The sequence below is a fragment of the Lissotriton vulgaris genome, unplaced genomic scaffold, assembly GCF_964263255.1.
Source record: "Lissotriton vulgaris unplaced genomic scaffold, aLisVul1.2 SCAFFOLD_871, whole genome shotgun sequence".
Classification (NCBI taxonomy): domain Eukaryota; kingdom Metazoa; phylum Chordata; class Amphibia; order Caudata; family Salamandridae; genus Lissotriton; species Lissotriton vulgaris.
Window position 1 is genome coordinate 690,710 of NW_028245531.1, and position 25,881 is coordinate 716,590.

Sequence of the window (25,881 nt, forward strand, 5' to 3'; positions counted from 1 at the left end):
CGAGTGATAGACGCATTGAGTTTAACAGAGAGTGAATCAAAATTGAACTTAAGAGTATCTAAAAGACGAGGAGCAAACCAAATACCTAAGTATTTAATCTTGGAAGGCTGCCAAGAAAAGCCAGAGTTGTCAAAGAGATGTTTTTGACATAGAGGGTTTAAGGGTAAGATTTCACATTTATCAATATTAAGACGGTAACCAGAAACTTTAGAAAAAGAGGAAACTTGATTCAAAAAGAAAGGTAAAGAGGATTGTGGGTCTGAACAGTATAACAAAATATCATCAGCGTAAACTGAAAGTTTAACCTGCTGTTGGGAACCGTAATGAAAACCAGAAATATTTTCATCAAGTCTGATCTTAGTCAAAAAAGGTTCTAAAGCTAAAACAAACAGAAGAGGGGATAAGGGACAGCCTTGACGTACACCCCGTTGAAGGGGAAAATAATCGGATGATAGACCGTTTGCAAAAATTGAAGCATGAGGGCTAGAATAAAGTAAAGAAAGAAGAGAAATGAATTTAGGAGAGAAACCGATCCAACGAAGAGCTTGAAACATAAAGTCCCATCCTATTCTATCAAAAGCCTTTTCGGCATCGAGAGAAATGGCAGCTAAAGGTTATGAAAGGGAGGGAGCTTTACTCAAAATAATAAAGAAAACACAGGAGTTGTCTGATGATAAACGACCTTTGATAAAACCTGATTGTTGCACATGTCATTTTAAGCCCTATTTGTGGTGGGCCAATGGTGCCAGCGTGGTCCCCAGCCTCCAGAGAAGAAGCTCAACTTGGGTTTGGCAGTAGGGGATTCCTCAATGCCAATTGCAGCCTCTTTGTGCAGCCCTCCCCAACTGTGAGTGGCTCGTTTGTGAAAAACCTAACTCCGCAAGACACCTCTGCACCCGTCAGTTCTGCCCTGAGTGGAAGTGGACTAACCGTGTCCACGAGCATTATGAGACCTGAGTCCCCTTGTTGGTTCAGCCTGACTGGTTTCCCATTCCAAACCTGCAACCTATTTCCCACTGGATCGATTAACATTGGACACCCAATGCTGTAACACATCTCTGCACCCAAACACTCTAGAGCCTCCCGAAGTGACCAGTTGGTGTAATCTTGGACTTTACTCCATATTCACTTTAAGTCCAAGAGATTGGTTCCGTAAGTCGCCATGAAGTGCCCAAATGCAGTACATGTTTTCCCCCATAGGATAACATTGGGCAACCAATGCTGAAACACACCTCTGCACTCGGATGCCCCAGAGCCTCCTGAGGTGACCTGTTGGTGTGACCTTGGACCTTGCCCCCTACTCCCCTTAAGCCCAGGAGATTGGTTTGTAGGTCGCCGTGAATTGCTGAAATGCAGTTCATGTCCATAGGATAACATTGGGCACCCGACGCTGAAACACACTTCTGCACTCAGATCCCCTAAACAAAGTCACAGGGATCCACCCCCTGTGTCATTAAGTTCTACACTAGCCTACAACGCTGCTATTTTCCTGAAAGCACCACTGCTTTCTATATCACACTAACAAAATATATTGGCAATAGATGGGCTGCTGAGATAGAGACATTTGATGTTTTCATTGATGCACTTATAACAAAAAAATTATGAAGTATCTCAGAAATCTTCCTGGTGATGGTGTGAAAGAATTCATAAAGAAAATGCATATTGTTAGAATAAAGAAAACGCTGACTCTCAAGTTCATTCCAGTACCAAATGTTGAATACGAAAGATACATTTTCAGTCAAGAAAGCCAAAAAGTGGCTGAAGTCATTGAAGAATTTGTGGAGAAACTAGATATGCTCATCAAACACTGTAAGTTCCATGAATGTAATTATGCGACTTAGAGTTATTGATGGTTGCTTGTCCGATTCATTCAGACGCCGAATGCTCAGAGAAATCCTCAGTCTGGAGCAAGATGGCTTCCTGATCTGAGGAGCGTGCTGATAGCCAAGCTACTGACATGGAGGCCGGAGGTGTCTAGAATGAATCGGCTAGGAGTAAAAAATGTACGCCAAAGCAAAGGACTGAAGGACACAAAGTAATGTCTACACGTAAAAAGAAGTTATGTTTTGGATCTAGATTTTCGTTTCCACACAAAGGTGAATATCAAGCCAGAGGACAGATTTGTAAAGGCTGTTGGATAGAGAACTAGTTTGTGACAGTTTGTAAAGCGAAGGAAAAAGTTAGTGTGTTACGGTGGAAAGGCAAAATGGCCGCCAGAACATTTCAGTAGCAACGTTCGACACACACCCACAAGGGCAGGTGGCAACATCAGTTTAGGCAAATTGACCCTGAACAAAGTTGATAGTCATCTAGATTATCGTCAAGCAGTTGGTTTTCCTCAATTCCAAGTGAAAGTGAGGAAGACAGTTGAGCCATGTCTATGTTTACCTCAAAGAATTGTGCGCATGTCGGACTGGCTGTATGTGAGAAAAAATGTCAGGCAAAGAAAGGCGACATGCCAAGGCACCAACGTCATATAAACATTGTCCGAAAATGTATTCGAAAATCAATAATTGCTCTCTACCTTTCATCATTGACAATAATGCATTAATAAACATAATGCCTGAAGAGAAATACAATAAATTATCTCCATTGCTCCGACTTACGCCATCGAAAACCAAAGTGTACACATGGGCTGCACTGCATTGATGCCCATAAAAATCAAGGTTCATATGTAGCGACACTGAAACACAAGAAAACAAAGGTGCAAGCATCCATCCATGTGCTTCAAGGTACAGCATCAGTGCCTGTGCCTGTCTGCTCAGTTTCAGTACCATTGCTGGCATGGGACTGATTTCTTTGAATTTCAACATGAATATTCACCATGGAATAGTAAGTCTAGCAGCCTGATTCATCAAGCCGAAATCGGCTCGCAAAGGGAGCTCTATTTTTGCATTTGGGATTCATCATCCCAAATGCAAAAATCGGTAATAGCGATGTCGCAATTTTGCGAGGAATTACATTTAAGGAATCTCTATTTGAGATTCCTTAAATGCAATTCATCATCCATTAAAAAATTGCGTATTCGCAATTTCGGCCCGCTATTTACCGCGAGGTTAAACCTAGTGGTAAATAGCTAAAACTTTGAAAAATGCTTTTAAAAGCATTTTTCTAAGTTGCATGTTGCACACACACATGTCCTTTGGACATGTGTGTGCGCAACACCTGTTTCAATTTGCATTGAAGGGGTGCTACAGGGTGTCCTTTGAACACCCCTGGCACCCTTTAAATCGCTATCTTATTTGCGATTAGCTAATTGCTAATCGCAAATAAGGAATACTCCCCATTCATTCCTATGGGCCTTTTGGCCCATAGGAATGAATGGGGAGTTATTGCTTATTTGCGATTAGCAATTTGCTAATCGCAAATAAGGAATATGTAGGAATCACATTTTATTTTGCGATTCCTACATGAATCCCGTTTTGCGAGTCTGTGATAGCGATTCCTTATGAATCGCTATTATAGACTCGCAAAACGGGTCTTTGATGAATCAGGCTGAATGTCTTTTGTAGTTTTATGGTTTGGGAAAATTCAAGACTATAAAAGTAAAGTTACATATTAATGAATATGTCTGTCCTGTTGCTCTGAGACAAGGTAATTTTCATTTACAATAAGCTGTTGTTAAATGGACTTGAATCATTACTTAGGCAAGACATTATTGAGCGTTCAACTGGTTCCATGTTATGGCTTTCCTCCATAGTGGAAGTGCCCAAAAAGGACGTTGAAGGAGCAGTATGCATATGGTTGATATGCGTCAAGCAAATAAGGCAATTGAACGAGAACGGCATCCAGGTCCACACATTACTGATATGATAATGCAGTTAAATAGTGCAAAGGTCTTCTCTCACCTTGATTTAAATAAAGGTTATTATCATCAGTTAAAACTCTAAGAAGATTTCAGTTATATTACAACCTTTTCTACACATGTTGGTCTGTTTTGATATAAGATACTCAGTTTCAGAGTGTCAGTGGCTGCTGAGCTTTTCCAAGACGTCATTCGATGTATCATACAGCCTGTTGTGAATGTATTCAATTATAGCGAAGGAGCATTATAAAGCTCTCACCCATTCATGTTGTCTACTTACTGATGCAGGCCTGAGTTTGATTGCACATAAGTGTGAATTCTACAAGAGAAAGTAAAAGTTCTTTGACCATATCTTTTCAGATAGGGGTATGATACCTGATCCTGCCAACGTACAAGCCCTGTCAAATGCTGATCCCCCACAAGATGTTTCTGTGATACTTTCATTTCTTGGCATGGCCAGTTACTGTTCAAGATACATACAAGACTGTAAGGGCTCCCTTATGAGAGTTAATGAAGAAAAATGTTTCATTCAAGTAGTCACAAGAATGTGGGAGAAGTTTCAAGAAAATCAAACAAGCCATTAAAACTGCTGCTGAAATGGCCTACTTCAATCCAAAGCTTCATACTGAGGTGGTTTTTGACACTAGCCCAGTTGAGTTAGGCCCTAACCTTGCACAGCTCAGCCGACAGCCCCATGCTCGAATGCATATCGTGGCATATGCCAGTAGAAGTTTGTCCCAAACAGAATGTTCTGCAGCCAGGGTTGGCATTTGCAGTTCCCATTGCAGCCAATCTGAATATAACATGGTTACTATTTTGGGTTACTTACAAACAGCCTATATCCGAAAGTACACATGATACAAACCAGCTCGCACAGGAAGAGGAATCATCAATATAGCAGCGCCATAGTAGGTGAGCAGATCATTCTCTGCCAAAGGATACCAGGAATACTGTATCCTAAAAATAAAATAAAAATAAAATTCTCACCGGGCCAATCTAAATCGCGTTCGCACATAAACTATTGAAAAATCTGCAAAGTATCTAGCTATGGATATGTATGCATAAAAATAGTCCTCCAAAACAAAATATAAATTACTTTCTCTAAATTTCTAAACATTGTATAGCCTAAAGGGATTTATTCACTAAACAAATCTATTAATTTATAGTGAAATAGAACACTGCATGTACTGATAAAACAGAATGTGATCAAACCTGTGCACGTTGAAGTGGTCTTTCAATGTGCAGGAACAGTTTGTTTTAGGAATAGTGGGGTTAACAAAGTTTCCCTCTCTTCTTCTACATTGTACATGAATCAAACAGAAGCTCAGATTGAAATTGTTGACAAAATACATCTCTCTAGTCTGGAGGTGTGTGGTAACAGTTTGCAATGCAAATCAGCCCTGTCACAACAAATTGCAATATCCTTGAGCCATACTTCGCTCTATCTCTCTCTCTCTTCCCTGTCATCCCTCCCTCTTTCAGCCCTCTCCTTTCTCTTTTTCTCTTTCTATCTCTCCTCCTCTCTCTTTCTCCTTTTCTCACTCCCTCCTCCTTCTTTGGCATGTACCTAAAACCATCTGTACCATCCTTTTTAATGTAAAGAACTTAAAGGCATGCCACGTGGCCATAGGGACACAGACTCACAATGGAAGGCTGGTACCAATGAGGAGCACAACTTATCTACCATATCAGCCTAGATTAATATCCTTCTCTAGCCTCTTTGCTACTCTCAAGGCAACATAAAGTCCTACCTTATGTAATTTTGGTCTGATTGTGCTAAATGCCATGTATGAAGAAACAGTTAATCCATGGCTTACACATAAACATGTGTTCAATGTTCTTTGCAAAGCCTTATTTAAATATTGTTTTTTAGTCCCCAGATTTGGAAACCCAACCAGCGCTCAGAGTGTGCCTTTCTTCAGATGAGAGAGATCAGAATATTTCTTCTCCTACTGAAGCACAGTTTGCAAAGGTTTCCTGTAAGTACAATATGAATCTATACAGGTTTTTTGGGACTAAAGTATCATTATGTTCTTTGATGACCAAGTATGTTAAAAATATTTTTATCCTCAGCAGTGTATTGTAAAACTCCACAATGGATGCTTACATCTTCCAACCTGGATTGGGACTTGGATTTCACACAGTGGTCTGCATGTGACACAAGCAAGGTTTGTATCTTGTATTTTTCCTAGACTTTGCAGCATGCGGTATCAAGGGCTTAAACAGCAGAGGGAACAGATGATGCATCAGAATGTTCATGATTGTAGTTGTGGGTGATCAGATGGTGGTTACAATGGGAAAGGTCTTGAAGTAGGTTTCAAAACTAACTTTATTTAGGTTGTTACAGCACTACTGAGTCTGGGTTTCATAACTAAACCATTTCCTGTCGCTCATTTAAGGATTCTTGGATATCGAACCAGCAGCCTGGCTTGCTAGGGCCCGCTTCCGTTCTTCCTCTCAATATTGTCTCCAGCAGTCTTTCTCTATTGTTTCTCTCAACTTTTGATTCAGGGAACAAAGGCAACAATAGAGAACATGAAGTTACACAGGAGCTGTTTCATAATATCTTCTCTGCATGCTTGAGTAGATCCATCTTTGGCTCTCCACTCCACCGTTGGACTTGGTTTTATTATTTTTAATTTTAAAGTCTGCTACCTTCAAGAATAATGAATGTTTTCCTGATATGAAAAGTGCTGATGTCCTTCTCTGAGGTTGGTGTGTAAGGGTTTCTCCTCTACTCTGAACCTGCAGTAGCTGTCAGGCATGTCTCATGCTTCACCAGTTAGATAAGCATCCTCGGCTCTGTTCTGAACCTTTGCTTGGGTCTGAAGGGGGCTTCTGTGCTTGGTAGCTGTAGGTGAGATGAGTCTTCATCCTGTAGACCATCCCTGCCTCTTCCTGCTCCGCTTCATTTCAAAGTCTCCCCCCAACGCGGTTGATCTTTTTTTTCACTCTTTTCTGAGGTGATCTGATCTTGTCAGATCTCCTCCGAGGTTCAGGGGGCTTTCTCCATGTCGGTGCTCTCAAACAAGCTACCCATCTTGACCCCTCTTTCCTGGCAAATCACCTTCATCCCTACAACTGGCAAGCTTGTCAGTGTGGACAGATTAACCTGTTACAAAATATAAAGGTGTAAACAGTTTATTATAATGGCTTTGATTAAATTAAAAAAACTTACCTACTCCAAAATGAATAAAAAGGGCAATTACAAACAAAAAACTAAATGTTGCATTTCAATCTTGTATGAAACTTTGGCTTTTCTATTGTTAAGATTGTAAGGTAGCTGCCGGAAATTGAGTATCCTTGGGGGAAGATCCCACTGAATTAGTATTTCTTTTCTTTGTAGGGCAACACAGCTTCAGTGAGAAAATATGGGCTTAATCCCTGGTAGCAATTGCAGAAAGCAACAGGCTTTCCCTCACAGAAATGCATGTTAAGGCTTTAAACAGTGTCAAACCAACATTAAAGCCGAGAAACAAGCCAATTTTGTAAAAAGGAATTAAAAATTGTTAATAGGAATAATAGCACCAAAGAGGTGAAAATCAGATTTGACCTATTACATTTTAAAGTAAAATATATCCAAGAAAGTTGCACAGAATCTATTGTTGCAGGTGACTGGGCTATAGGCTCGATTTCTGGCAAAATGCATATTTGTGGTGGTCCCGCACTGTAGCTTGATAGGGCTCCTCAAGGCCAGATACATGCTCTGGTACTTAGTAACTGTTTTGGAGCTCCACTGCTGGAGATTGGCAGGGCTCCAGGAGGCCGGATACCTTCTGTATCAGATCACACTATGCCATTTTTCTTTATGGAGAAAAAACTCAGAGTGGGATGAGCCATAAAACTTGACAAACAAGGTTGCACATTTCTCAGAATACCTTGGGACCCTGTTCTGGTCCTCTGGAGGTCAAAACATTATTAACTCCCAACTTTTGTTAGGTGATGGATGTCTTTCTCCTATTTACTCGTAAAGCTCCCAGACTGCTAGGGAAGGCTATCAGGAAAATAGGTCACAGATGTCAGTGAGATGCAAGCTCAATCGATCTCTTCAGGAAGGATCCCAGCAAAGTCCATTCTAGCTCGAGCCCTTGATATACTCTCAACTGGTTAGCTGCAGCTTCCACAGAGAAGGCCTTCCATTGTCCTATATGCCTCTGACACTTACAGAGCCTCTTGATCTGACCCTTGAGAATCACTGACAGCTTTCGGAGAGTAGTGGGTAGAAGGTGAGGCCGCAATCCGTCGCTCAGGTAGCCAGACAGCAAGAATCACCTCTATTGAAAATCAAATCCATTTGTGTCCTGAGAAGCCAGTTTTTGGTAAGCTTTTTACAGTGGTCACTAGCCAGTGATTGGTGATATGCCTTAACAAAGTCTCAAGAAAATTCCCACAGACCACCCATTTCTATTCCGAAGTTGTTCCTGTCTGATTTACTGCAACCAATTCAAGAAAACCCTCTTTTGGCAGCCTTTCAAGGTTGCAGGATGCCATTGTACGGAGTTCTGAATCCCCCACACAGGGAGTGTAATATGGAAATGAGAGCAGTTTCCTGAAAAACAGCCCTGGCAGAATCTGGCTAGGAGTACCCTCTGTGATGAGGAGAGACATCATTGTTGCTAGTAGATCTGCTTCAATGTACCCCTTGACAATTCTAGTCTTTTACTTAAAGGTTAAATATGCCAGTTGGGGTTGGTCAAACTTTCATTATTGTTAAGAGGTCAGAGCTGATGTTCTGGAAGATTTAATTGCAGTATCCCAGTGCCCAGAGTCAAAAATGCCAGCCAAATCTAGTAAAATAAAAATGGATTACACCTAGAGTGCTTTCCAGGACTACTCTTCCGATTGTTACAGTGGAACTGTCCTTTGAATGCCTATTGGGTACTGTCAGGCATCAAAAGTAAGAAATGTGAGTGATATTCAACAGAATAACAGAAAACCTAGGAACTTATTGATAAGGCTGTAGTTGATGAGGGACATCTGGGACAACGTTTAGATACTCAAACAGGAAAGAATTTGAAATTTCTACAAGTGAGGTAGTAGATAACTTGGAATACTGTGGATGTCCTATATGTCATCTTTGGAATGTGTTGAAGTGCCTAAATGTTGATACTTTGGCAGTTAGTACTTGCTGAGCATTTTGCGTGACTATTGATGATATTTCCTGTAGATATCTAATAAACCTGTCCTTCATTATCAACAGACTCTGATCATTTCAGAGTTTAATCACTTAATTACAGTCTAACTGTTGTGAACTCCCAAGGCAGACTCCATTGTGAAAACATTCAGTTAGCCTGTCAGCCTTGGGTCCATCTTCAGCATGTCATTATCTTTCGCAGAACTTGTGAAATTATATCATATCATTTCAATCATGATATCATTGCCATCTAAACACTGATTTGTTTTTTCGTTGGGCGACACAAAGCTGACACAAACTCCTTAACAGGTTTAACAGTAGATACGTATGGTAAACATGTCATCCAAGTTGACATATTTTCATCTTGCTGGTTTAGACCGGTTTTCTATCAGATATTTTAAAATCCCCACTAGATTTTGCAATGCACTCTAAAAGTCATTGGTCCATAACCTATATAATCTCCAGGAACTGATCATTACGGTGGAGAAGCCTTCATACTAGGTTATTATGAGATGTCCTACCAGACTGACAGAGCATCTACTCTTAAGCCAAGAGTCCATTCAGTGATGAGTGGAGCTGAGCCCAGCTGTTGTGTGTTTCCTTATGAAAAATACACACTCTTCCTAGCTGAAGTCTGATAATACAGCTGATCTGCTGTGAACAGGTGTGCAGTGCACAGGGCCCCAAGAAACTCTAGAAGAAAGTTAGCTATTCCATGCTCTCATAGTGTAGCGCATAGAAGTAGCATTAGGCTGGTATGATATGATATGATAAACGGAATGTATAGAGCGCACGTTCACCAGCGGTTTCTTGGCGCTTTGTGGAGGATGCGTGGACATGTGCAGCAGAAAGGCCATTAATCGTAGGCTCGGGAGAAGAGCCACGTCTTGAGGGATTTCCTGAACATGGAGTAGGAATGGATTTGGTGTAGTTCGGGGGTAGAGTGTTCCAGAACTGAGGTGCCAGGAACGCAAATGGAAGTCCACCATGTTTTTTTCCGTTTAAAAGAATGCAGAGTCAGGAGATTGGAGCTAGCAGAGCGAAGGGCGCGGAGGGGAACATATCGCTGAATTCTATTGGCGATGAAAACTGGCCCGTGGGATGACAGGGCTCTGTGGATCAGACAGCCCAGTTTGAAGAGACATTGCTGGGCAACTGGGAGCCAATGAAGGCTCTTAAGCAGAAGTTTTACATGGTGCGATATGGGTTGACCGTACACCAGTCTGGCTGCTTGGTTCTGCACCAGTTGAAGCCGCTGTAGCTGATAGGCGGGGATTCCGGCATAGAGTGAATTAGCATAATCAATGCGTGACATAACTAAGGCCAGGGTGACTTGAATAAGGGCCTCAAAGGAAAGAAATCTGGTAGGCCTCTAGTAGTGTTTTATTTATGTTAGAACTGTTCATTGTATTCTTGCTACTAGCAACATGCCCATGTGCTGTTTCAATTATATTCAATGTGGTTGTGTATATATTGAGTAACAGAATGATACTGTAGAAATAAGCACTTTGAAATATGTGGTGTCTTTCTTAGTGCTGTGCTTAAGTGTGCTATTGCAAGAACGAAATTTGGTTTGAATTACCACTGTGTTCCTGAATGTTTTATGGGACAGTTAGTTATCCAGGAAAAGAAACATCATGCTTGCAGGAATGATGAGGGGGCTGCAGTTAAAATTAACTTTTTACAATGCTTAATTGTCTTACAGGCTTGAAAAGTATGCTTGAGTTTCTCGTTTACAGGTTTAAATCTTACAAATGCGAAGTTGCACTCCATTCGAGACAAAGGCCTTTTTAAAGCTTTTGCGACTCACTCGAGAATATGGCCCTCCTCTGTTAAACAGTTTGGAAAAGTTGCCACTATACTGAGTAACAAATACATTTTACCTGGCTTCCAGTCCTTTATTATTTATCCTTTAATGTTGATCCTTTACTGCCGGTTGCCTCGTATGGCACTCCCTTTGCGACCGGAAGGTAATGGAGCACTTTACGTAAGCACCAGTTCCAAAAATGTAAGCTCACTGTGCTAAAATTTTACAACAAGGATATTTGTTTTATATTCAGCGCGTCGCGCGACTGCTCTGTGCACTAATATCAAGGAGTGTTTAATTTGACTTTGCAATTATGGGTGCACATTTGGCAGCGTTTCAGTATCTACGCATGCTAACGGAGGCACCGATTTCCTGTAATTTATTTTGCAGTTGTAGCACAAACCCGAACGGAAGGTATTGGAGCTCTTTACATGAGCTCCAGTTCCGAAGTGGCAACTCGCCGTACTTACATTTTACAACGAGGAAATCTGATGGATTTAGGTTTGCTCTCTTGCTCACCTGCTGAACACCATGAATTCAACAAACGGCTCTTTCCTTGACTTGTACCCCAGTGAAATAGATCCAAAAAAGAAACACACACTTTGGCTGCAACTGTTGTCTTTTTCATAAATGTGTTCTATTCCAAAGTGGAGCCTCGGAATAGAGAGGAGAAAAAAAATGGTTCAAAACACGAAAATTGGCCAGATTGGTTTCATTCACACCAAACACATTAGCACTAATTTGCAAAGTTTGCCAGTAAAGAGCTACTTTCGTTTTCTCTTCTTTATTTGAAGTGTTCACTTCTCCTGCTCTGCTTCTGCCCTTCCACCCTCTCTCTTTCTATTATCCCCTTCTCTCTGTCTCGCTCCTCTTCACTAGTTTTTTTTTAAGTTCAGAAAAATGTTATTGAAAGAATATGAGATAAGCTTACAAAGTAAGACAAAGAAAATAACAAGCAAAAGTATACATCAAGGTAATTAAAGATATTAATATAAGCTACAAAAAGAAACATCAAAAATTGAGACTAAATATAAGCAAAATTGGCAACTGGTATGATATAAGGTAATAAAAGATATACTAAATATACATTGTATTTACAAGAAAAGTGAAAATAATATTAATATGTTTAACAAAATACAGGAATTCATGGAGGTTTAGGAACTTCTTGTTGTAACGGGGACAAAGGCGGAGAACTCTGAGCACTTAAATCAAAAAATAGTGTAACTGGACTCCACAATTCTTTTCGCTTGGCAGCTAAAGCCAAGGGGTAGACAAAAGTTGTATCTAACCTGTGATTATATCAAACCGCATACCACCAAGCCTGATAAGATATTTTGGTAAAATCCTTCCAATTTTTAGTTATTTGCTGGAAAGCTACTGCCAACAATAAGTCAATTATTCTAACCCTGAAAGTGCAATGATCCCAGATGGGGGAAACACTCCCTAAGAAAATGTGAGATAAGGAGAAGGAGTGATTAGAGGAAAAAATCTTGTTAATTTGAGACCAAACTTGCCGCCAAAAATTATGAACCTGGGGACAATTGAAAAGCATGTGGAAAAGATCTGTACATGGTAAGGAGCAGGACCAACACTTATCAGAAGCATTTGGGTATTGTTTACTAAGAACTAGTGGTGAAAATAATAAACGATTATAAATAAAAAATAGTGTTTGAGTAGTATTAGCAGCTCTGGAAGATCTACGAATCTTAAGCCAGAATTTGTCCCATAGCTCAATAGGCCAAGAGACTTCTAGGTCTTTTTCCCAGGTTTCTTCAGTTGTGGTTTTCGTGCAAGATGAAGACTGAGTTTGAAGAAAAGCGTAGATTTTTGAAGCTTTAGGTTGTTTAAGAAGTAAAGAACTCAGTGAAGACATATCGGAGGATACGTGGTTTGATGGAGGAGGTGCAGCAAGGGAAGCATCGTAGGCAAGTTGTAATGCGTGTGACAATAATGAATATTTAACTCGAAAAGCGGGAGGTAGATTGAAAGAAGTAGCAGCTAATGCAAATGGGATGATCTGATTTTCGTGAAACAATTGATGCACCCAGATAAGGCCACGTGATCTCCGGGATTTTCAAAAAATAGGCTTATTGTTAATTAATATAGATGTATTGTGCCAAATAGGTTGATCAAAAAAGGATGAAACGGGAAAGGAAGGAAGGATTTTGGAGGTATACTTAAGAATAGGAGTAGATAAAGATTGAGGTTTACGAGAAAACATAAGATATTCTTTGAAAGAAAAGGGGGATATAAAAGACTTTTCCAAGGCCAACCAGAGAGGAGAGGATGATGCGGAATCCGTAATCCAGTTCGACACTTGATTCAATAAAAAGGATTTATGATATAAGGCAAAATTCGGAAAGTTTACCCCACCCTCTCTTTTACAACGCATTAATTTGGACAAAGACATACAAGACTTTTTATGTCCCCACAAAAAGGAAGATAAAATAGAGTTCATTTTCTTGAAACATTTCAAAGGGATAGAAAACGGTATGTTAGATATTGTAAATAGCACAATGGGAGAGAGCATCATCTTGATTGTATCTAATCTCCCCCACCACGATAGATATAGAGGATGCCATTTGCTAGTGAGAGTAGTCAATTTTTGTAAACAGTCATCCATACACTTAGTAACTGTGCCCGAAAGAGAAGAAGTAAAATGGAGACCCAAATATTTAATAGAGTTAGGGCTCCAAGTAAAGCCCGAAGCAGAGAAATCGTCCTTGAGAGTGAGTTTGGTAAGTGGCAAAATTTCACATTTATCCTTATTTAATTTGTAGCCAGATACTTGTGCAAATGAGTTAACTTCATCCAAAAAAGCAGGGAGGGATGCGTCTGGTTGGGAGAGAAATAATAATACATCGTCAGCGTATGCTGCCATCTTAATATCAGAGTCGTGGAAATTAAAACCATGTATATTAGCATTCTGACAAATTCTCAAAAGGAAAGGTTCTAAAGCAAGATTAAATAAATAAGGTGAAAGTGGGCATCCCTGTCCAACCCCTCTATTAAGAGAAAAGTAAGAAGATAAGGTACCGTTTGCCGAAATTGCTGCTCTAGGGCGGGAATAAAGGAACGAAATCAGGGTGGAAATCTTTGGACCAAAACCAAACCACTTCAGAGTACTAAACATATATGGCCATTCAACTCGATCAAAAGCTTTCTCTGCATCTAGGGCTATAGCTGCAAGGGGATGAGAGCTATGCGAGGTCTTAGAGAGAATGTAAAAAAACAATCTAGTATTATCCGTCAGCAGTCTACCTTTAACGAAACCGGATTGCTCTTTCCCTAAAAGCTCGGGTAAAAAAGATTCTAAACGCAATGCTAAAGCCTTTTTATAGTCGATATTTACTAAAGAAATAGGGTGATAGTTTTTACAATGTTGTGGATCTTTACCTGGTTTCGGGATAATGCAAATAAGGGCATCAGAGAAAGAGACAGAAGCGGAACCAGTTTAAAGGAAAGTGGAAAGGAGAGTATGTAATTTGGGAATAAGTCGTTTTGAGAAACAGGAGAAGAATTCAACAGTGAAACCGTCGGGACCTGGAGCTTTACCATGTTTGAGAGAGTTTAGAGCTTGAAGGAGATCTTTCTGCGTAAGGTCTGATTCTAAAGAGGAAAGGTCCGGAAGAGTGTCGAAAGGAGAGGAAATCGTGGACAAAAATTGGGAAATGTCTTGTTCAGAAGAAGATGATTCAGACGAATACAATGTTTCATAAAAATGCAAAAACTCCTGTAGGATATCTTCACTTTTGTGTTTTAGTGACCCATCACAACTATAAATAGATTCAATACTGACCTTGTTCTGCTTTACCTTTAGATAGTTGGCCAGCAATTTCCCAGCCTTATCCTGTCCACCATAAAACTTGGCGCTAGATTTTAAGAGGAAATTGGAGGCATTGTACGTGGAATCTTTATTAAATTGAATTTTGGTGGCGATAAGATCATTTAAACAATCCTTTGATTTGGAAGTGTAATATAAGTGCTCTAATTTTTTAATTTTAGAAAGGAGGTCATTGGTGGCTTGTTGGGCTTTCTTCCGTTTGCGAGAAACATAGTGAATGATGACATCTCTAGCTGAAGCTTTGAAAGCGTCCCAAACTACAGGGAATGGAACTTCATTCGTGTGATTGAACAAAAAATATTCATGAAAAAAGGATGTGAAAGAAGAAACAAACTGTGCATCGAGAAGGAGAGCATTATTGAAACGCCATTTTTTAATAGAAGTAGGTTTTTGTAATACATCTAAAACAATGGATACTGGGGCATGATCAGAAATTAAGATGGAGCCAATGTCAGAAGAAATAAGGGATTGGGTAAGTTGATGAGAGATAAAAAAATAATCCAAGCGTGATTGAGTTTGATGAGGGGGTGAAAAGAAGGAGTATTCTCGCAAAGTGGGATTGCAGAGTCTCCATGCGTCAGTAAGTTTGTATTGTGTAATGAGTTGTGTAAAAGATTTTTGTGACTTATGAGGAATGTATGCACTAACTGAGTGTCTATCCAAAAATGGGTCAAAAACTTCATTGCAGTCACCCACAAGGATGAAATTATCAACGTAGTATTGAGTGATAAGCGGTGCGAGGGAGGTCCAAAAAGTGGCGTCGCCACTCGTAGGAGCATAAACATTTAAAATAGAAATAGGGACGTTATCTAGAGTGAGATTCACTAGCACCCATCTACCTGAAGTGTCTGCAGAATGCGTTATTACTTTAATTGGAAGAGATTTTCTAAACAAAATCAAGACTCCATTACGCTTACCATCACCTGGGGAAAAATAAACTTCGCCTACCCAGCCCCTCTTCAATTTAGCAGATTCATCAGCCGACAAATGTGATTCCTGTATACAAACTATATCTGTGTTGAGCTTGGCCAGGTGGGATAATACTCTCTGGCTTTTGATTGGTGAATGTAAACCTCTAACATTCCAAGATAATATTTTCAAAGGCATAACATAATTTTAGAAAAGCATATCAAAAAACCAGTTGAGGGACAATTCCAATAAGAATTACATGTGAAATCAATAAAAATACAAGCAATATCAAACCAACTGCACAAAAAGTAAGAAATCTGAACTATATATAAGAAACAAGAAAGAAAGGAAGCAAAGCGAAAATGCAACCTCTGTAAGAGAAAGGAAGATTGCAGGGTATAAAAAGGAAATGTGGAAGACCAATGAGAGAAGAGAATATGCAAAAGGAGAAAGAAAAGAAAAAGAAGAAAGAGAGCATGAAGAGAATAGAGAATAATGAAGAAAGAAAACTTACAAACAGTCCAAGACATACGAAGGGTGGAGGGATGGAAGGCCACACAGAATAATCACGTGTCCAGGACCCACAAGGGAAGGCGGAGGGAAGGGCATAACGAACATACTGTAACATAGGTATGAGAAGACACGCTACCGAAACCTGTGAAAGAAGAAAAAATGATTAGATATATTGCAAACAATGACAACGCATAGTAACTGCTGCAAACGTTTCAAGAAATAGCAAATGGAATAAAATCCAAAAGAGAAAACATGTGAATACTGCAACCAGACACAGAGTTAAAGCAAACTAGCTGGAACTAAATGATGAAGTGGTCTCCATTGTGTCAATGTGATGAGAGTATAGGAAGCTCTTCAACTTAATTGGATCCTCATATGTCGTAGTTTTATTATTGAATGTCACTTTAAACAAGCAAGGGTGAAAAAGACCATATCTTGCACCCAACGAGCGTAATTGCGGCCGCAATGCTAAAAATTCTTTGCGTCGATCAGCCGTCGATTTGGCGTAATCCTGAGAAAAGAACAGAGAATTTCCTGACCAAATTATACGATTCATAGCCGTAGCTGCTGATAGAGTCTTTAAGAGGTCAGTATATTCCAGAAAGTACAAGATCACTCCTCTCGGTTTGTGTGGCGGCGAAGAAGGAGTTTGAAGCATTGGTGGGCCTAATCTGTGAGCTCTCTGTATATTCAACATGGTGCCTTCAGGTAGCTTAAGGAGCGTTGGAAGAAAGGATTTAAAGAAGGTTGGCGGATCTGACCCTTCTGTCCCTTCAGGAAGACCATAAATTCTAAGGTTATTCCGCCTATTTCTGTTTTCCAACTGCTCAACTTGTTTGTGAAGTACGGAGACCTGTGAACAAAGAGAGTCTACTTTGGAAGTAGATGAAGATAAAGAGCCAAAGTTCTGCTCTAACGTGTTGACTCGTTGATCCATTGCTGACCATTTGTCAGAGAGCATCTGAAGTGTGGATTTAGTTTCTTCCATGAACGGACGTAGAGCTCTAATCTCCTCCAGTATTAGATCCATTGTGACAGAAGCAGTCTGTTTAGGTGGAGAGGGAGGATCTTTTTTCAATCTTTTTGTAGACGCTTTGGAAACAGTAGAAACTGAGGCAATCTGTGAAGGCAATGTACCTTTGGACGATAAAGCAACTGAATCCTCCAGGATAAACAATTATAGCGTGAGCTGAGATGAATCAAAAATTTCCGAGGAGAAGGTGTAGATATCTGTAAAGTTCTAGATGTCCTGCCTATAGACTTGAGAAAAACAATCCAAAGACATAGAACAGCAATGTGCAGGAGAAGAAATGTCGTATCAAGAGCAAAAATAATGTGAACTCAACACTAGGTCAAACTGCTCTATCACTGTAAGCATATCAATATTAAAACAATGATAACAACAACAAAAAACAAAAAATACTATAAAGAATTAGCACAACATTATGAAAATGTAGTAGAGAGTAATAAATGCGACCGATATATTTAATGTGAGTAACTTAATAAGTAAACATACATTAAGCTAAAAGTCTTTACAGCAATGAAGTAAAACAGTATAGGAATTCATATATATATCAGCACATAGAAATAGGGTTGCAGGAATGCCCATTCAAAACCTGTTAATACAAGTACATGAAAGTAAAGTCCAAAATCACTTTCCTATATGACATCTATTATGAAACATCCATAGTTCGTGAATCAGGGACAATGAATAGAACATTACTCATTTTGAGGAAACTCAGCACACAATGAAAATAATCTCCTATCTGTAATTAAATGAGTAAGTCACTGTCACTTTAGAAAGACACAGCGCACAGTGAAATAATCTTGTCAGTATGCAGGCTAATGTTGTGGGATGAAATAAAAGTCAAAAGTTACTTCATGCCTTAGCTGTCAAATCCGAACGTCACTGCTCTAGTTTCTTGTCACTAATTCTTCATTGCAGACTTCGAAGAAACAGAAGAAACACAGCCGACTTGTGAAAATAAATTCTCTAGCACTGACAACTTTAAATTAAATGCTTCTGTTGAGCATTAAATGCTTCTGTTGAGCTTGTTCAAAGTGTAAGGAGGAGCAGAGAGGGGTCGCTGTGTGCTAAAATAAAGTCATGACTCACTTCATTATTGTGCTTTCAAGTGGCAGCCTTTTCAGGTACCGATGAAAGAATGTATTTATGTGCAGCTCGATGAAATTCTGTGCACTGAAAAAAGGCTAGGTTTCACTTTCCTTCTTAACATCTAGTGCCAGGCAGCAATAGACATTCATCTGCAAGCAGTAAATAAATCATTGCCTCCTTTGCGCAGCTTTGAAGTGATAGTTGCTCTTCTATTTAGTTAGGAATTTTCAGAGGACCGGAAAGGGGCATTGCAGGTCAAATAGAGGCAATAAATCCCTGCAGAACATACCTTGTTAACTCCGATATTATTTCCTCATCAAACACTCATGCTGGCAGCAGAGACATACTGCGCAATTCACGCTCCCTCAGCTCCAGCCACAATGGGTTAACAGCAGTCAACACCTCAGCTGTGAGCGGGAAGCGCTTTTGAAGTGAAAAGCTTGACAGAAAAAAAGGCGAGAGACCTTCTATCTGAAAGCGCTCATATTCCCGCTTCCTTGCAGTTCAAATGCCACACATTCAGATGCGGTTGGTGCGAGAAAATTCCTCAAAGAGCCCCGACGCCCCAGGCGAGTCACGGGAGTGCCGCCATCTTCCTCGGGCGCTAGCCACGCCCCCCCCCCCTCCTCTTCACTAGTTGAAAACTATGACTTCAACAAATGACTCCTACCCTCTCTTTCCTCTCCTTTATTTGTTGCGAAATGTATCCAAAAACAACACTTAGGCTGCAAATGTCGTCTTTGTCACATATTTTTCTATTTTCAAAGTGCAGCCTCAGCGTGGAGAGAAAATAAGGGTAAAAATACGAAAAATAAACACTAAATAAAGCAAGACAGAGTGGTGGCAAAGAGGTCAGGTTGGTTTTATTCACAAACCCACACCAGTGCCACTTATAAGAGTTTTTCTACTGAATTTCTACTTTGGTTTTCTCGTCTTTCTTTGAACAACATTAATTTCCCCGTTGGGAAAGTACACTATTTCTGGAAGTACCACCGTACCTTGTTGATGTGTACAGTGGAAAACGTTTAAGTTGGCTCGTCTTTGGTCCATTCGCAATAAAAGCAACCGATCGCATGTATTTATCCTTCTTACCACAGTGTAGGGTCCCCCTTCTAAATATGATAAACTCAACCCCTCACCATACGCATCTCCCACCTCCCTACAGTGTTAGCTTCTGCTCGGCCGCTCCCAGCCATTCTCTACCTCTCTCTCTATTTTTCTTTGTCTCCCTCCTCCTCACGTGAAATGGATCCAAAAAAAAACCACTTTAACTGCAAATACCATATTTTTCTGACATATTATTATTCCAACGAGCATTGGCATAGCCAATAGGTCTCACTTTTGGCACATTAGAAGTATTTAGTTATGCAGCACAATATCCTTGGTGCAACAACATCAACTGTTGCATGGCTAAGCACTTATAAGGTCCCAAAGGCGAGACCTATTGTCTATGTCAATGCTTGTTCCTATTATAGATTGATTAGTTTTTATCAGTTCCCATGTGCCATTTCTCATTCATTCTGCAGTTTAAGGTTTTCATCAATCTGTTATCTTATGAGAACTGAAAGCAGAATGAGATGACAAATGTACAGTGGTCGAGACGGGATAGTTTGGGGGTACCTATTTGTTCATGGGCACATTACAAGCTAAATAAAAAGCTGCACATGCCTGTTATATGTTCTTCAGTAGAGGATACATATCAATTTCATTCTAGATCATTAATTTGCATTTCATTTGATGGTTGGACATCATAGGCTCTTTTTGTTCCTTGCAGGAGATATCACCCCAGCAGCATGTTCTTCCTCATAATCCTGATGTGAACTTGTTTTTAAGGACAATTAACAAAGACCTACCTACAGAGGTACAGGAGAAACAGCTTGTAAATCATAAAGCTTTACCCAGTGATCAAGAAGATTCAGATTGTTTTTTTGGTAAGAAGCGTTTATTTTTTGCATGAATGTGCCATGCTGAATATTTTGCAATTTACAATTCTAGGTGATCATAGAAAAACTGTGCGAGAAGTTACAGAAATCAAGACTAGTGATGTTTATAAAGTTTCTCTGTAATGCTCCACAAGCCTCTAAATCACAAATGCTCACATTTCCTGTTTTACTTGAGGTATTCTTCTTGTAGGCACCTTGTTGCTGTTGTGTGTCTAGTTGTGCCACTTTCCTTCTTGGTCAATCCATTGATGCTATTGATATTCAACAATACCATGGCTACTTCTTTCCCTTTGAGGAGAGCATCAACGAACAAACAGACTTTAGATGGTTCTCTTTGCAGGCAACAGTAGTGAGTAACAGCTTCATAAACCCTTGCGTAAATTGTGATAACATTATTTAAGATAGATTTTCTACATGCCTCTTTAAATGGTTTAATAGGACCTTGAAAATGCAGGCAGACACAAAGAAATTATTCTCGTATATATGTCAGCTAATCATTGGTTTCTGATTAAATATACAATTATTTAAAATGTCTTTGCATCTTTAAGAAAGTTGGGTAATAATTAGAGTGGGCGTGAATCCACCACAAGGAATAAGACCACAAACTTGTCAGGGTAAAACACAGTTTTAATCATTTAAACCTGGGCTCAACCACCCTGGTAGCTTTGGCACAGAGCAAACAGGCTTAACCTAGAAACATTTATAAAGTATTTAGCAGTAACAAAACAGTTAAAAGTCTAAAACACAACATAATAAAAGTCTCATATCCAGTTTCTAAAAATAAAGAACATTTTAATGAACAAAATAACATCAGAATGACACAAATCCAATAAGCGGAATTAAAGATATGAATTTGTAAAGTTTTAAGGCGATAAGCTGCAAGTATATGTAAGGCGCATCTCAGTAGTCACTGTTCACAGTTGTCAGGGACTTGGGCACAATATCACCATGTTGTGTTGAGTTATGTAACTATTATCTTGGCACAATCCCTTGATTCTGTTCTAGAGTTCTCGGGTCAGTGCCATGCTACCTATGGGCAGTTGGTGGTTGGTGACTGTGGCTGGAGAATATGTGCTCTGGTGGTGCTTCTTTGTGTACCATTAAACTTTGTTATTCACAATTATGGACTGCGGAGCTTCCTTAACAATTTACAGCTAGATTCATGAAGCCAAATTGCGATCGCAATAGCTGCGAAAAAGTAATTGTGATCGCAATTTGATGAAAAGGAATTCAAGACAGTGGAAATCCAAAAATTGCGATTTCACTATTAACTTTTTGCGATATCTCAATTAATTTCGCAGAATCCTGGAAGAAGCCCATTTGCGAATCTGAAACCATTGATTCTGCGAATAAAACGGCGAAATCGCAAATAAATCTCAATTCATGATAAATTGCGAAAAACCCAAAAATCGCATTTTGCGACGCGCAATTTAAGGAGAACCCAAACCATGTGGTAACCAGTAAGGAAAAAAAAAATCTTTGAAAAAAACGTTTCCTAATTAGCAACAGGTGCAGGCCTGACCAAACACACTTAAGGAGATGCTGCTGCAGCATCAGGACTCTCACAATGCCAGGACTCTACATGGTGGTCAGGCGGCGAAGGCTACAGCGAGCAGCACGGAACAGACGTAGGATCCAGGAGCGGATATTCCGCCAGCGGGTCACCCTTCTGGGCCAAACCAGGGAGCAAATATACGCTAAGTACCGCCTGAATGGCCCAATGATCATCAAGCTAATCCAGGACCTAGACCCCCTGATGCAGCACCCAACAAGGAGGACCAATGCCGGGCCCACACATGTCCAGGTATTGTGCAGCCTGCACCTTCTGGCCTCCGGAAGCTTCCAGGGGATAGTTGCAGTTGCAGGAGGGATATCCCAGCCCACCATGTCCCGCTGCCTAAGGAGTTTCCTGGATGCAATGCTGACCCGGCTACACCATCACATCTCATTCCCCACCAGCCAACAGGACTTGGATGTGACGAAGCATCAATTTTACAACGTTGCACAATTTCCACATGTGATAGGATGCATTGACTGTACCCACATCCACATCCGCCCTCCAGCACAAACGGAATACATGTACCGCAACCGCAAGTCCTACCACTCCCTCAACATCCTGATGGTGTGCAATGCTAAGACATACATCACGGACATAGTGGCACAGTACCCGGGGAGCACACATGATTCCTTCATATTCCGGCACAGCGGCCTCCACACACGACTGACCAGGGGAGAATTTGGTGAAGGACACCTACTCAGTAAGTACACTTGCCCCACAATGTTAAACTGTGATGATGTAGCTGCGCAGCACAGGCACTCACCCTCTGCTCCTCTCATTCAGGTGACAGTGGCTACGCTCTCCGTGAGTACCTCCTCACCCCATACCTCAACCCGCAAACCCCACAGCAACGGCGTTACAATGCAGCACACATACGCACAAGAAATTTCATTGAGAGGACATTTGGCCTTCTGAAGAGCAGATTCCGCATACTTCACAAGACTGGTGGGGCCATTCAAATACGAGCCTGGGGTCTGCTGCTGCATGGTGGCCGTGTGTGCAAAACTACACAACATTGCTACCAAGCGCCGGATACCTGTAGAGATATCTGGCAGTGAGCCGGAAGGGGACCACCGCCCACCTGCGCATGCGCGTCATGCACGCGGGGAAAATCCTGCTGAAGGACACAGACGGCGCAACCAAATCACAATGAACTGTTACTAGTGCACCCTCTCCCCTCACCCAACACTTCACTCATGCATGACAATGGAAATAATGACATGAGTCTGATGTAGTATTGTTGAATAAATATTATTGTTGGTTGCACAATAATATGGCATTATTTCAAACAGTAACATTTGAGGAGTATTGCGTCATACCACTCAAGTTTTTGTAGTGGGCATGCTTATGTCAGCAGCCTGTCCCTGCCCTATGTACATTAATGTCATTGGCGCCTCCGGCGCAAAGCTCCCAGTCGCCTCTCGGCCTCTTCCTCGGGCTGAGCGCGTGATGCCGCAGTGGGCCTGCTGCTGCGGCGTGGAACACTAACCTATGACAAAGACAGGCTGCTGTGACTAGATGTCCCCTCACTTGTGTCATCCCCTCCAGCATGGCCATGGCCAGTTGGCTGCTGAGCCTGCAAGGCAGTGGTCACCTGCTCCAGTGCCCGTGCCACGTCCTGACAGCATCGGACCATCTGGAGTTGCATGGCCAAAGACCTACGGGACAGCTGGGAAGTGGCGTTTCCAATTACATAATTGGAGCGCGTGTACGCCGAGAGGCGTGTGAGGAGCTGGCGGTGGCGGCGGCGGGTGAGGTTTCGCTGGCTAACCATGGGCGCGGTGTTTGCCTCCATAGCTGTGCACATCCGGTCCATCCTGTCGGACAGATGGGCAACATTCCTGCCTGTATTGTGCAGCTGCAGGTGTATAGCTGCTAGGTGTCGGGCCTGTAATTGGTGCACGCGCAGCATGCGGCACTCTATTGAGAGCCCTGGCACACGCACGGTCATCCCCCTCCTGCCTGTGCGCGGTGTACTTTGGCGCCGCTCCCTGTCCTGCCTGCTGGGCTGGGTGGGCACAGTAGGTGTGCGTTGTGTCGCTGGTCTTGCAGCTGCTGGTGTTGACGATGCCACTGGCATGGGTCTCACAGCTGAGGATGGTGGTGCGCCTGTTGTAGCTGGCGTTGCAGGTGGTGGTACGCCTGCTGGCACTGGTGTTGGCCAGATGGAGCTGGTTGTGTGGATGTTTCTTCCTCACCCTCAGGATCCTCATGTGTGTCATCAATTTGCAGCCCCTCACTGTCGCTGCTGCTGTTATCAGCGCCACCTGTGATGGAAAGTGGATGTTGATTAATTACATGTATCTTTCACATGTGAGGTTGCTACATGCATGCTGGCTACCATTCCCTGACTGGCTGATGCATTGACTACATTAGGACATGTCTGGCTGCATGGGACTTTTTGTACATTGTGGTCAGACTACATGTCCCACAATGCTATAGGGATGTTCTGGTGTGCATGGGCTGCATGTCTGGGCTTTACTATGGGTAGCTATAGGGTCATGGCTATTGTTAGGGGATAGGGTCGCTGTCGCATGACACTTACCTTGGCTGTCTTGGGTGGGTCGGGATGAGTGCAGCCGGGTTACCCCCACGCATGCCTCAGGTTGCAATGTGTCCTCCACACGATCCTCCAATGGGGTGTTGGGAGGGACTGTAGGCTCTCCCCCTCCTGTAGCAAGGCGCTCACCCAGCCTCTCAGCCACCCTCGGAGGTCGTACCACCTCTTTTTGAGATCATCAATAGATCTCTGAGTGACTCCAACAGAGTTCACTTTAGCGCGGATGCGCAACCACAGGTGCCGTTTCTCGGTCTCTGGCACCCTCCTGGAGTCCTTGCCAAAAAGTCTATCATGGTCTTTACAGACTCCATCAATGAGATATTCCAGCTCCTGTTCGGAGAATTTGATTTTGCGCTTTCTCCCTGTGTCACTGGGCCCTGCTGCTTCCTCTGACATAGCTGCAGTCTGCAGTATCCAAATGCAAACCCTGGAGCTGGTTGGAGTGGAGCTCTGAGCAGTGCTGCTTCCTATTCTGCCTCTGTATTCAGAATGAGGGAGGGAACTGCCTGCTTCCTGGTTGTGATGTCATCACAGTGCTCGAAATGCGACTTCCCGTTTTTGCGATCTTGCTATTAGCGAGATCGCAATTTGCAATCTTGCTAATAGCGAGATCGCAATTTCAACACAGGATTTGACCGATTTTGCTATTTTTCAGCGATTTCAGATTATTCGCTATCGGCTTTTGCAGCCAAATGCGAATCGCTAATTTTTATCGCAGATTTACATGAATTCCATTATGCGAATTCTAAATTGCGATTCGGTATTAATCGCAATTTAGGATTCGCAGAATATGGTTTTCATGAATCTGTCAGTAAGCGACGAACTGGGATACCGGCACTACCGTACGGACCAACGTTTGCATCATTGATTGATTTTTGGGGGGATTTGGGGCTTTCTGCCGTCTTGCTATACTTATAGCCGTCTTACCTCCTACACATTTGTCTATTGGTATTTCACCGCCTGCACCCTTGCTTCCTAGCATTTGGAGTATTTTGTGCGTTTTTGCTACTTCAGGAGGCATTCCATATCTTTTAAAATATTGCTGGACTGTTGCATCGAGGATTCCAGGCTTAGAACCTCTTCTTTACGGATCCATTCCTTTGGAGTTCTCCCATCTCCTAGTTCTGTGTGACATCTATGCGAGAAGTTACGGGCGCTCTTGCTCTTACGTTCATCTTATTGGCACCCTCACGCGACCCACAACGTTCTTACGTGCCGCCATTTTAGTTTTGCAGGACCTTTTCGCAATCACACCCAGCGCAGGGCATGACAAGCAGTATGTGCGACGCACAGTTAAACTTCTTTCTACCGGTCTGCATACTGACATTCACCCGCATATCTGGATATGCATTGACATTTTGTCCCATACGTCTGACATTATTTTTCAAGCGTTGGTGGAAGCAACTATCGCGAAGCATCTATTTTGCAGCATAATTTCTGGTGAAACGAAAATATTTATCATCTCAATGGGTGAGGTTCGGACGCTTTGTATCTGCTTAGCGGACAATTTCCCTTTGTTTGACATTACAGTTCCTTACTTTTTTTTTTGTACCTGTATAAATATGTCTACACAGAATTACAGTTTAGATCCTCATCATTGTTTTTGGCCTGCTAGTAGTTCCCCATGTATGAAGTGGCCAGAATGGAAGGCTTATCTTTTTTTCACTGTATCGAGACATTAGACGTTTAAGG

The 25,881-nt window shown here is 41.6% G+C and overlaps 1 protein-coding gene across 1 annotated transcript in view; it reads left to right on the forward strand.

Annotated features, from left to right (window-relative positions):
• LOC147666376 (5'-3' DNA helicase ZGRF1-like) overlaps positions 1-25,881 on the forward strand; it is a gene marked incomplete at its 3' end in the record, with an annotated part of 444,183 nt that overhangs the window by 270,486 nt on the left and 147,816 nt on the right. The window contains exons 10-12 of the mRNA XM_086949098.1: positions 5,679-5,784; positions 5,879-5,973; positions 19,903-20,059. Coding sequence (XP_086805224.1) covers positions 5,679-5,784; positions 5,879-5,973; positions 19,903-20,059 — 358 coding nt within the window. The remainder of the gene's footprint in view (positions 1-5,678; positions 5,785-5,878; positions 5,974-19,902; positions 20,060-25,881) is intronic.